Source organism: Talpa europaea (genome assembly GCF_964194135.1).
Source record: "Talpa europaea genome assembly, chromosome: 16".
Classification (NCBI taxonomy): Eukaryota; Metazoa; Chordata; class Mammalia; order Eulipotyphla; family Talpidae; genus Talpa; species Talpa europaea.
Genome location: NC_140084.1, coordinates 38,020,483 through 38,033,707, shown reverse-complemented (window position 1 = coordinate 38,033,707; position 13,225 = coordinate 38,020,483). Strand labels below are relative to the sequence as shown.

Genomic DNA, 13,225 nt, shown 5'->3' with positions numbered 1-13,225 from the left:
CCCCGGCCAGGGAGGTGACCCACATGGCTCAGCAGACCTCTCCTGTCTCGCCCACCGCTCCCCTCAGCAGTGTATTTCAGTAGATCTGCCTGTTCCGCTCCCCACTCTGTGTCTGGTAAATCCTCTGAACCCCACACCTCTGGCATACACCCTAGTTCTTCTATGCATAAATAAATAAAAATAAATCTTAAGGAAAAAAAAAAAAGGTCTAGAAGAGATTTAGGAGAATTCCTTTATAATGGAGTGGGGCAGGCCTTTCTAGCTACAACTCAAAATCCAGAAGCCAAAAGAGAAATGATTACTAATTTTTATTACACAAGAACCATGTATTTATAAAAAGACTTCTACCTGCCGGAGACCACAGGTCATGTTCAAAGGCAAATGACAAACTAGGAAAAATATTTGGTGCTGGTGTGATAGACAAAGAGCTACTTTTCCTATTATGGAAAAAAGATCCTCAAAGGTGATAAGGAAAAGCCTGACCCCAGATAATGGGCAGTTGGTGAACTTGTCCATGTGGGCGATGATACAAATTCAGCTGCCTGGCTGGCACGTTTGTTTATGTTTGTATGAAGAAGCTGGGGAAGAGACACTGATGAGAATGGTCACCTGGGGCGACTAGTTGGGGCTAAGCGGTTGGTTTCACAGGAAGTGGGGATATTTTGCATTCTGTACCTTTTAGCATTCATCTATTGTTTAGATTTGAAAGATGTAAATTTCTGAACTATCCAAAGAGTGAATAAAAATTTGAAAATGGGTCACTGTAATGTAGGCCACACAGAGCAGCGAAGCAGAGACCTAGAACCCCAGCCCCACCAGTCACGGCTGCACACTCCTTCCTAGTTTTCAGTATTTCCTTTTTTTCCATTTTTTCTTATATCATTGTTCATTTTTGAAAATATTTGATTTCTCCCTTTAGGTGTAATCCCTATAAATCTCCTATCACCACCTCCCCCGTGCACCATCACCACAGTCTCTTGTGCTCTTCCCTCCCCTGCTGTATGCCTCACATCTATAATTTTCCTGATAGTTTTGCCTTTTTTTTCCTATGACCCTTTGTTCGGTTTCCCTGTATTCCTTCTATAAGTGAAACTATCTGCTATTTTTTTTTTCCCTTCTGGCTTATTTCACTGAGCATAATCCCTTCTAGCTCCATCCATGTTGCCACAAATGGCATGAGTTTATCTTTTTTGATTGCTGAATAGTATTTCATTGTGTGCATAGACCACATCTTCTTGATCCAGTCATCTGTTTTGGGCATTTTGGTTATTTCCATATCTTAGCTATTGTGAAGAGTGCGACAATAAACATAGGGGTGCAGTTTTTCTTTTTAAAAAAAAACATAATTATTTATGCATACAAGAGCTGGGGTACAGGCAAGAAGTGTGGCAGGGGGGTGAGAGAATTCACCAGAGACAGAGTGGGGAACAGAACAGGCAGATTGACCATAGTACGCTGCTGAGGGGAGCAGCGGGCAAGACAGGGGAGGTCTGCTGCTCCAGGTGGTAGCTCCCTGGCTGGGGCTCGAGCTCATGTTGCAGAGGCTGCGGCTAGCTTCATAGGTTGCATCTTAACCCCTTGTACCACCAGGGAGACCCCAGTTTTCCTTTTGAATGAATGTTTTTGTGTCCTTAGGGTAGAGTCCGAGGAGTGAAATTGTTGGGTCATATGGTAGCTTCATTTTTAGTAGTTTAAGCTTTCCATTGTGGTTGGTCGAGTTTGCATTCCCACCAGTGGTGTAAAAGGTTCTTCTTGCCCCCCACATTCTCAACCAGCCTTTGTTGTTGCCAGTTTTTTTTTTAATATGGGCCATTCTCACCAGAGTGAGATATTATCTTATTGTGATTTTGATTTGAATTTCCCCAATTATAAATGAGTTTTCAATATTTCTTTATGATTAGCAATAATATCATATTCTTCTATGTATATATCTATGGCTTGCTCTGTTCATTCCATAGGATACATTCATACATGAGTTCCCTGGGGGAGAGGATATTCAGAATGAAAAGTTTATGTCTCACCAAACGATCTCCTTGGTAAGGTTGGACTCTATGTCCCTGCGGGGAGTGGCACTATGTGCTTGTGTCTTGTTGGGATGATCACATTTCAGAAAATTCAGTGGTAGAAAAACTAAAGTTCGGACCTCCCCTGGTAGTGCAGGCGGTTGAGCGCCATGCTGTGAAGCTGTCCGCAGCCTCTGCAGCACCGGTTCGATCCCGGCCGGCCGGCAAGGGTCCCACGTGGTGCGGCAGACCTCTCCTGTCTCACCCACTGCTCCCCTCAGCAGTGTATTTCGTCAGTCTGCCTGTTCTGTTCCGCACTCTGTCTCTGGTGAATCCTCTCACCCTCCCACGCATCTGGCCTGTACCCCGGTTCTTGTATTAAAATAAGTGGATAAATCTTTAAAAAAAAAAAGAAAAGAAAAACTAAAGTTCACCTTTTTAACCGCTTCCTTCTGACGGCACCATCAAATAGATATTTTGAATTTTGTGGTTCTTCCTTTTTTGCAATTTTGTGAGTATTCTTTGTGACTTTCTCCCCCATGAGGGGAGGGAGCTTAGCTCCCCTCCCCTTTGCATTTCCTCTTCTCAGTCCTCTCTGTATGGTTTCGGTTTGATTTGCTAAAATCTTGAGTTACAGAGGATTACTTTACATAAAATGAAACTCATCTTTTTGAGAGTAGTTTGATGCATTTTGACAAAGGCATACAATCACGTTGCTATGTGTATTACACTTGAGATACAGAAAGCTTCTACATCCTTAATAGTTGCAGGATGTCTTTCTGTAGTCAATACCTCTCTCTCACCATGGCCACTATCAATCTGTTTTCTAACCCTATAGTTTCGACTTTTCTCATTGGTCATATAAGTCGACTCATAAAATACATAGTCCTTTTTGTCTAACTTCTTTCATCGAACATAATAATTTTGAGATTCATCCATGGGCTACCAATTTCAGGTGTTCACCTTTTTTATTGCTGAATAGTATTCCACCACTAATCTTTCACCATTTGATAGAAATTTGTATTGTCCTGAGTTTTTGGCTGCTGTGACTCAAGCTAATATGAACATTTGCAAATAGGTCTTTGTGTGGGCAGGTGTTTTCATCTTTCTTGGTAAATACCTAGAGGTCAAGTGGGTGCTTGTATGGTAAATCTATCTTTAATTTTTTTTTTAAAGATTTATGTATTTATTTATACAAGAACCGGGATACAGGCCAGATGCGTGGGAGGGTGAGAGGATTCGCCAGAGACAGAGTGGGGAACAGAACAGGCAGACTGACGAAGTACACTGCTGAGGGGAGCAGCAGGCGAGACAAGAGAGGTCTGCCACGCCATGTGGGACCCTCTCTGGCTGGCCGGGATCGAACCAGCGCTGCAGAGGCTGTGGACAGCTTCACAGCGCTGCGCTCAACTGCCTGCACCATCAGGGGAGGCCCTATCTTCAATTTTAAAAGAAACTGCCAAACTTTCAAAGAAGCGGTCCCATTTTGCAGTACCATTATATGGGAGTTCCAGATTTTCTGTATCTTGAACAACACTTGGTACTACCAGTCATTTTTGATTTTAGCTGTTCTAGAAGGTGTGTAGTAAGATCTCATTCTGGCTCTTATTTGCATTCCCCTAATGACTAATTATTGAGTATCTTTCACATGCTTATTTGCTTTCTATGAATCTTCTTTGATCCAAATCTTTACCCATTTTTAGTGGATTGTTTTCTTCTTGTTTAATTGTAAGAATTCTTAATATAGTCCAGATATAAGTTTTTCTTTAAAATCACATGTGTGTTTGCAAATATTTTCTCCCAGTCTGTGACTAGTATTCTCATTCTCTTAATAGTGACCCTCAAAACCCAGAAATTTAATTCTTTTTTTTTTTTAAGATTTTTATGTATTTGTTTTTGCATAGAAGAACTGGGGTGTAGGCCAAAGGTGCAGTGGGTGAGAGGATTCACCAGAGACAGAGTGGGGAGCAGAGGAGGTAGATTTACTGAAATACACTGCTAAGGGGAGCAGCGGGTGAGACAGGAGAGGTCTGCTGCCCCATATGTGGGTCAGCTCCCTGGTCGGGATCGAACTCAAGCCACAAGGGTAATAACACTGAGACATAACCCCTAGGCCACCAGGGAGGCCCATGAGAAGGTTTTTAAACTAAAAATCAATTCCTTTCATATAGAACTATTCATATTACTTATTACTTGAGTAAGCTTTGATGGTTTGTGCCTTTCAAAGAATTTTGCCATTTCATCTAATTGATATAGTTTATCAGCATAGATTGTTAATATTCCCCCTTACCTTTTTGATGTCATAGGTTCTTTGGTGACATTCCCTCTTTTATTGCTAATATTGATAATTGTGTCTGCTTCTTTTTCTGGATTATTCTAGCTAGAGGTCTATCAATTTTATTAATCTTTTCCAATAACTGGCTTTTGGCTTCATTGATTTTCCTCAGTTTTGCTAGTTTTTATTTCATTGACTTAAGCTCATCTCAGTATTTTCTCCCTTCTGCTCACTTTGTGCTTAATTTACTCTCCTTTTAATTTTTTTATTCCATTCTTTTTCTTTTCTTTTTTAAAGATTTATTTATTTATGCATACAAGAACTGGGGTACCGACCAGAGATGTGGGGGCAAGAGGATTCACCAGAGACAGAGCGGGGAATAGAACAGGCAGATCAGCCAAAGTACAGTGCTGAGGGGAGCAGCAGGCAAGACAGGAGAGGTCTGCTGCGCCATGTGGGTAACTCCCTGGCTGGGGATCAAACTTGTGCTGCAGTGGCTGCAGATAGCTTCATAGTGCTATGTCTTAACCCCTTGCGCCACCAGGGAGGCCCATATTCCATTATTTTTCTATTCTCTTTCTTTCAAGGAGGAAAGTGAGAGCAGAGAAGGATAGATTTTTGCCTAAGGTCACACAGGGGGTTAGCAACAGGGCTGGACAGGGTTCCAAGTTGCCTGCCCCCAAGCACCTGCCCTCTAGGTGGGGTGAAGGCCCTGGAGAAGCCCCCAGAGAAACCATTTTCTGGGAGAGGCGCACCTCAGGCAGAGATGATCAGGGTGGTGATACTATGGTCACCAATTTTATTAATCTTTTCAAATAAATAATCTTTTCAAATAAAATGGTCAAGGACTCTGCAGCCATAGACACCTGGCTCAGGGCAGCCTCAAGAGAGCAGAACCCTCTGCTCTGAGCCTAGGCCCCTCAACTGTGAAGTGCAGGAGTGGGATCAAATGAGATGGTGACAATCGTGTGCCCCTTCTCCAGGCCAGGAGCCATTTTCTGGAGGAGACGGGGTGCAGGAATGGACCGCAGTGGGGCCCTTCTTCTCTGCCTGTGCCTCATGGTGTCTCAGAGCAGGATGGAGGGTAAGAGGGCTCTGCTGAAGTGGGGGTCCTGGCCCCTGGCTACTATGTGGAAGGTAGAGGCCTGAAACTAAGAGAGATGGAAAAGGGGGTGCTTGGGTCTCCTGGGGCAGCACCAAGGGAGTTCGTGATGGGGGGTCCCGGAGGTGGTGGGGTGGGGGTGGCTTGGCAAACAGAGGCTGAGGTGGAGTCTGACTGCATTCCCTGCAGAGGCATCCCAAGATCCCCTGCAGTGGATGCGCAGTCTGGAGCGGGCACCCAGGAAGCCGAACCACGAACCTCGTTTTGATGAGTGAGTTGGGTGTCCCTCGTCACCTCCCAGAGTCAGCTGTGCCACTCGCCCCCAGCTTACACCCTGAATCAGTGGCCCAGGGTTAAGTCCAGGGTAGGTTACCAACCCTCCATCTATTCCACACACACTTGCTGAGTTGCTGGAGATGCCCTCACAGTTTACGAGAGCAGGACCCTTCACCATGGGTGCCATGAAACTAGGTGCAGAATCGTGGTGCTCTGTGTTTTTCCAAGAAGGGCCTTGAAGACTTGGATTAGGTTCTCCAGGGTCTGTGACCCAAAGGCTGAGCACCTTTGGTGAGAGGTCAATGCTGATATCTGGCTAGGAAAGCATAGGGATAGTGAGGGCACTTTACGCAGTCAGCAGGAAACAGTCAAGGAAGGCTTCTCGGAGGGGGTGTCAGTAAATCAGAATCTGAACAAGAGTTAATGGAAGAAGGGGTGGGGTGGGGTGGGTAGGTTTGTGTACAAAGGCCCAGAGGTTGGAGTAACGTGGGTGTGGAATGGGAACAGCATCTAGGGCCCTTTTGTCCCTACTCCCACTGGCGGCTCTGGCCCACTCTCTTGCCCTCAGGTTCATCCGTGGTCTGGAGAGCAGACTGCTGAATTTCAACCTCAGTGCCCCCGAACTCTGCTTCAAGTCAAAATATATCCATAGCCTGACCTTCAACCTGAACTGTTCATTTCCCGGCCTTTCTCTGAGCAGCGCCACTGTGGAGGAGGCCCCCCAGGTCAGAGGTGGCAGGGGGTGGGGAGAGGGGTTTCTTCCCTCCAACAAACCCTCTAGGACTTTCCCCAGGTTTCATGGGCCGCCCCATAATCCATCTAGACTCCACCTTTACTGCTTGTGAGTAGCCTGCTCTGAAAGGCAGCTGACATGCCTCCTGGGAATGACAAAAGCGGGGACTTTCTGGACCCTAATGGCAGGTCCTTTTCTTGCTTTTGCGGGACCCTGAGGGGAGGCAACAGTGGGAGAGGCCAGAAGTTCAATTTCTGCTAACTGTTGGGGCACTGGGGGTGAATTGCTACACCCTCAGGGGCCCCTGGTGGGCTGGAGCAGCCTGGGATCTCGGGGAGTTTGGAGGAGGTACAGTCTTGGAGGAGAGGGTTTTGCAGGTGGAGATGCCTAGGGAGGAAATGCTCTGGGGTGAGGCTCTGTAGGTTTCACAGGGATTGGGGCAGTGATGGTTTGGGGCGGCTCTGGAGGCCCAGACATCAGGCCCAGCTGACCGTGGCTCGTTCCCTGCCGGGGCCCAGCATGCCACGCAGTTCCCCGCTGAGCTGACCCATGGAGCCTGCAAGAAACCGAGCAGGCATCTGCGTCTCATCTGCATCCACTTCTTCAAAACCAATTTCTTCCAGGTTAGTGCCAGGATGGGCCAAGTGGGGACTGGTGCTGGCCCCTTTCTGGGGACACTGCTGGCATCTCTGCTGCCACCAAGTTCCTGGGCAGGACCAGCCCAACCCAGTGTGAAACCAGAGCCAGCCTCTGCCCTGTCTCAGTTTTAGCAGAATGAGGGGAGCACAGTCACGTGTGCAAATGACACCTACTACGACCCTATCCCTAGTGGGAGACAGACACAAAGGCCCCAAGATCCCTGTCCTCAGAATTCTCTATCTGGCCATCAACGGCGTTCAGGCTTAATTTTAGCTCAAGGTTGATGATAACCTTAGAGATACGACGCCGTGGATGGGTCAGCGTGGGGTCAGGGCTATTCCCAATCTAGGAGGGCTTTTGGAGGAGATGTCTTTTAACTTTGGCTTTGAAAGTGAGTTAGGATTGTTGGGGGGGCGGGGGCTATGAGGCTGGAAGGCATTTAACAAAGGGAAGTAAAGCAGGTGGGTGGAGACCGCTTTTCAGGAGGGGACGGTGTGCGCACAGCCATCACTGTGCCCAGCTGGCCCTCGAGAGCACACTGCTGTTCTCATCCAGGCAAGAGGCGCTGGGGAAGGGAACTCTCAGGCCTCACTCACGTCCCCTCCACTCAGCTCTTCTGCTGTTTTTCCAGAGTGACAGCAACTTGTCTCTGCTCAATAACTATGTCTTCGGTGCCCAGCTGGGACAGGAACACGTGGAAAACCTCAGAGAGCCGATCAACATCAGCTTCTGGCACAATCATAGTCTGGTACCTTTGGGGGCACCCCTGTTTCCATCCCACCTTTGCTCCTTTGTGGCTATTCTGATGAGCTTTGGTTTAACCAAACCTGAACCTGTGGAACCATCTCTGGAGCAAACTGTTTTAAACTCATCACACTTTGAAAATTCCTGCCAAGGAAATAAGAGAGAGACATTTATTCACCTCATTATCTGGAATTCTTTGAGTGGCAAATGACAGAAAACCAACGGAAGCAGCTAAAACACAGAAGGGAGTTTAGTGACTTTTGTAAATGAAATGTGCAGATGCAGCATCAGGTATGGCTGGATCCAGGGGATGATATGGTATTATTATGACTCAGTCTCTTTCCAGCTCAGCAATGGTTTCCGGCCTAAGTCTCCACTGTGGTAAGATGGCAGCTAAAGTGCTGGACTTCTTCCCAGCAGGCATCAGTGCAAAGCTGGGTCCCAGAGTGGAGTTCTAAATGTCCAGCTGGGTCATGTGTCTATCCCTGAGCCATCACTGTGCTCGGACACAGAGTATGCAGACCAGCTAGGCCTGGGTCACCTGGGCCACAGACTGGACTGGATTCAGCTGACCTGCCATTGGGGAAGGGACAAGTTCTCAAGGAAAGAAGGGAGAAGGGCTATTTGGCGGGGGGGGGGGGCACAAGCCCTGATGCCTCTACCCATCTGTCCCTGGCATTCCAGAGCCACTGTGCTCTGGCCCCATCTTCCTGTCAGCCTCTGCATTCCAGGACAGCTCTGGATTCCCAGTCTTTCCAGCCTCTCCTTTCATTCCTCTGGGCCTTGACTCCTGCAGTTCCCTCCCCCATTTGGTGCCCCTGCTCCATGTCTGTTGAAATCCAATGTGACTTCATTGCCCTCGTGCCTTGATCGTCCCTTCCCTCCCCAGGACTCCTCTGGCGCTTCCATTGTTATTTTCCTTGGCGCTGTCTGTGTCATTTCCCCCACCCCTTCGCCCACATGGCTTGATATCAGGGTGGTCTGTGGCTGAGTATTCTCTCCCTACTGGGGTGGGTATGGACCCCTGTTCCACCCTCACGAGGAGGAGGGTGGAGGGGACAGTGGATTATGGAGCCCTGTGTATAAGCTAGGGCTGGGAAGGCAAGGTTCTCATTGCTTTTAATTTTTCCTCCATCCCTTGTAACTTGGGAATAAAGGATTCCATTTGGCAGGTGGATAAACTAAGGCTCAGAGAAGTTCTGCAACTTTCCCAGTTCACTTTCAGAGTCCAAGGTGGCAGTAGGGCTGGGATCTGGGTCTGTGTGATGCCAAAGCCTAGCAAGTGCCTGAGAAATGTTGACAAGGGTGTAGTTAAGTCATCTGTGACGCCCTCAACCCCAGTTTCCAGACTCTGTCCTGCATGCCCTCCCCTGAATCTCTTAGATGACTCAACTCCAGTGTCTCCCCTTTAGAAAGACTATATGCCGACTTGTGTCTTCTGGAAGGAGGTAGCTAATCAGCACTACTGGGGCGTCTGGAGCTCTGAGGGCTGTCGCACAGAGCAGCCCTCCTCTTCCCAAGTGCTCTGCCGCTGCAACCACCTCAGCTACTTTGCTGTTCTCATGGTGCGTATACAGCCAGCCTGGGTGAGGTGTTTCAGAACTGCAGAGGGCCCATGTCCAGAACAAAGGCAAAGTCTGATGCGAGGGACAGAAAGCCCAAATCGAATGGGTGTAAGAAAGAAAAGAAATGAAACCTAGGGATTTGTGTTCCTGAAAAGGTTGGGTAAGCTTCAGGTGTGGCTTGATCCAGGGGCTCAATGGCACCAAAACAATTGACTGAGTTGTGCTTGCTTTGTGCTAGCAGGATCTCCCCAGGGGATAATAATGTGGTTGCCAGCAGGTCTAGGCTTATGTCCCACTAGCTTTTAGGCCAGTAGAATGAGAGTTTTACTTACCCAAATCTGTCACCCAAAGTCTTGGAATTGAGTTCCACCACGGTAAACTGTGTCACCTACTCATCCGTTAACAAGTTAGTGTGGGCAGGAGGAGGGGGAACTCTCATAGGTCAGGCTTGGTGCACCTGTCCTTACAGGGGGAGTAGTGGTAGGCCCCCTATGTGCACAGAGAGTGAGGGAAGGGGGTCCTCATAGAGGGAGGGAGAGGGACTTGGTAGTGGGAATATGTCTGCCCTGACTCTTTTTCCAAGCCAAGATCAGAGCTAGGACTGGGGGGCTGGAGGGCTCGGAGCTGAGGTCTTATAGGTCTGTCCAGCTTTGCTGGGGAAGGCACATCCATGCTTCTGGCCTCCAGCTCCCACAGCAACTCTCCCCGATCCCTGAAAAGTTGCTGTACACTCTCACATCCATCACCATCGTGGGCTGCAGTATCTCCATCGTGGCTTCGCTGCTCACCATTGCACTGCACCTCCACATCAGGTACCCCCAGCCCCGGGCAGGCCCTGCCCTCCCCCTGTGGCTCAGCACCCTTCCTTCTCCCCACTTGGTTCCTCTGCGTGGGGTGGGCTTCTTCAAAGACTTTAGGCTGGAAGGCAGGAGACCAGCTTCACTCTGCAGCTGCCATTAAGTCTCTGCCCCCCATCGACCTCAGCATCCCTGTTATTTGTGTGTCGATGAGCTTGGGGGGTGGCACAGCCTGGGTGATGGCCCCAGGCCACCGAGGACCATGCTGCCACCCGCAGGAAGCAGTATGACCCCACAAGGCGTATCCACATGAACCTGGTCGCCTCCGTGCTGCTCCTGAACGTTGCCTTCCTGCTGAGTCCCGTGCTGGCCAGGCCATCTGTGCCCAGGCCAGCATGCACGGCTCTGGCTGCCATCCTGCACTGGGCGCTGCTCAGCTGCTTCACCTGGATGGCCATTGAAGGCCTCAACCTCTACATTCTCCTTGGGCGCGTCTATAACACCTACTTCCGCCGATATGTACTCAAGCTCTGCATGGTGGGCTGGGGTAAGCATAGCTCCCTCCCTTCTTACTTCCTGACGCTTCCAGCCAACAGGGTGTCCGCCCCTCCTGTCCTTCTCTCTCTGTCTTCCTCTTCCTCACAGTGACTGCTGTCAAGAGCACAAGTGTCAAGAGCACTGGGGTTATCCCTGGCAACACCACTGCTTACATCACTCTTCCCACTGCTGCTACCTGCAACACCTCCATCATCATTTTTTTTTAAAGATTTATTTATTTATGCATACAAGAGCTGGGGCACAGGCCAGATGTGCGGGAGGGTGAGAGGATTCACCAGAGACAGAGTGGGGAGCAGAACAGGCAGACTGACTGAAATCCACTGCTGAGGGGAGCAGCGGGCGAGTCAGGAGAGGTCTGCTGCGCCATGTGGGTAGCTCCCTGGCCGGCCAGGGATTGAACTCGTGCTGCAGAGGCCGAGGATTGCTTCACAGTGTGGTGCTTAACCCCTTGCGCCACCAGGGAGGCCCCCATCACCCCTTCTAATACCAACTTCACTTTCACCATATCACTGCCACCCCCCACACGGCCGTCATGTCCACCATGCCTCCTGCCAACTTCATCACCACCTTCACCAGCTTCGCTCCGTCACCACCTCACCTCTGTCACCACCATCACAGCCACCACCCCTTCTGCTACACTCCCAGCACCTTCTCAGCATCACCGCCGTCCTCTTCCTCGCCTTCGCCACCATCAAAGGCACTTCTGGCACCATTCAACCCCTTTCTTTACCATCTCAGTTCCCCAACTCTTTGTCCCATTAGCTCCCAGCCACCACCTCCCAGTGTGGCCACTGCTGCCGCTACTCTCCCACCCACGCCACCTTGGAGAGCAGCTTCTCCAAGACCCCTGGGCTGGTTGCTCTGAAGCTGGGCGAGCTCCGAATAGTCTTTTTCACACCCTCTACTCTCCTGCCTTTCTGTTAAGAAGGCTGAAGGACTGATGAGATGACCCAGATGTGGGTCAGATAGGACCCATCTCTGAGGTGTTCCACCAGATGCTGAGCCTCTGTCCCCCCTTCAGGGGTTCCTGCCTTCCTTGTACTGCTCGTCCTCGCCATCAATTCCTCAGTGTATGGACTCCACGAGATCCACGTCTCTGACAGCCAGGGAAACAACACAGGCTTCCAGAACCAGTCCATGTGAGTGTCCACAGGGCTGCGGTGGGCTCTAGCTTTGGCATAAGGGCCACTAGGGGCTCTGGATAGGGTGTCTACAGGACATGGCATGGACATATCTGACCCATCTGGGGGGCAGAGAGAAGGGAGGGTTTAGACAGGGGGTGGTTTCCAGGGGGCTTTGTCACATACTTTCTGCTGGATCTCTAAGTTCTCTAGCAGGGGCAGGCTGGCGTTTGAGGCCAGCTGCCCTTGGCCTGGGGAGCCACACTGCACCTGGCATGTGACCCTCCCCTGCAGGTGCTGGATGGATAACGTCACAGTGCACACTGTCCTGGTCAAGGGCTATGGCGGCCTCACATGCCTTTTCAACCTGGTGGTGCTGGTCTGGGCGCAGCGGCTCCTGTGCAGGCTGCGGGCAGAGAAGAATGTGCTTGGCATCCGGGCCTGCCAGCACATGGTCTCTGTGCTGGGCCTCACTGTGCTGCTGGGCACCACCTGGGCATTGGGCTTCTTCTCCTTTAGCATCTTCCTGTTGACCCAGCTCTTCCTCTTCACCATCTTCAACTCGTTCTACGGTAGGACCTTGGGCAGCCTGGAGGAAGCCCAGGGGGTGGTGGATCTCTGGTAGATGTTTACTGCTGAAGGGCTTCAGATGGGGGGCAGGGAGTGGGGTAAATTGGGGGCTCAAAGCCCCTGATTCCCCCTGTCAAAGCAGTTTGGGGGTGTATCAGCTTATAGGAAGAGGCGCTACCCTCTGATTTGTACAAGGGCACCCTATGGGCTAGCTAGTAAGCTCTGGCCTACTGGCCTTGAACAGAAAGAGATTCTGTGAGTTATTCCTGGGCAGCTACTCTAGCCCAGGAAGTTCCTGGATTCTGGGTGAGGCCCCTGCTCCCGCTGACCAGCCCTTTGCCTATAGGTTTCTTCCTCTTCCTGTGGTTCTGTTCCCGGAAGCACTACTACTCAGGGGCAAAGGCCAAGACCGAGATGGAGACAGTCAGCTCCTCCCGATCAATGCGGTAGGCTCACCTCCTGGGCTGGACCCTCCAGCCTGGCAGGCTGCTCCGGTCCAAGGCCCCAGATCTCATCCAAGAAGGCGGCAGGCCAGCTGAAGGACATGTGGCCGCTCGCCCTCCAGGGAGGCCTCTCCTCCTGTGAGGCTCCCCAGGCAGGGGGTGGGGTGTTGCTCTGTCTCCACTGGCAGTCTGCTCAGGGGAGGTCCAGCACCACTTGGGGTGGCAAACCTTTTCCTGGTGCCTGGGCCCTGCTGGCCAGGCCTGTGGGCAGAGTGCTGGCCTGGGAGGCAGAGACCTTGCTTCAAGATCCGACTCTTGAACCTGTCATTTCTCAGCAACTTGTGGTTTCCACATCCGGGACCCTGCGGCAGGTAACTCTGGTTCTGCCTAGCCCAAGAG

The 13,225-nt window shown here is 50.4% G+C and overlaps 1 protein-coding gene across 1 annotated transcript; it reads left to right on the top strand.

Moving 5' to 3' along the window:
• Positions 1 to 5,298: 5,298 nt before the first annotated feature.
• Positions 5,299 to 12,833, top strand: ADGRG5 (adhesion G protein-coupled receptor G5; the record flags this gene model as incomplete). The annotated part of the gene is made up of 11 exons (XM_084256870.1): positions 5,299 to 5,362; positions 5,570 to 5,651; positions 6,225 to 6,381; positions 6,908 to 7,012; positions 7,660 to 7,776; positions 9,185 to 9,337; positions 10,034 to 10,149; positions 10,413 to 10,681; positions 11,714 to 11,831; positions 12,108 to 12,385; positions 12,730 to 12,833. The coding sequence occupies 11 exons, from the start codon at positions 5,299 to 5,301 to the stop codon at positions 12,831 to 12,833; spliced, it is 1,563 nt and encodes a 520-aa protein (XP_084112996.1).
• Positions 12,834 to 13,225: the final 392 nt, after the last annotated feature.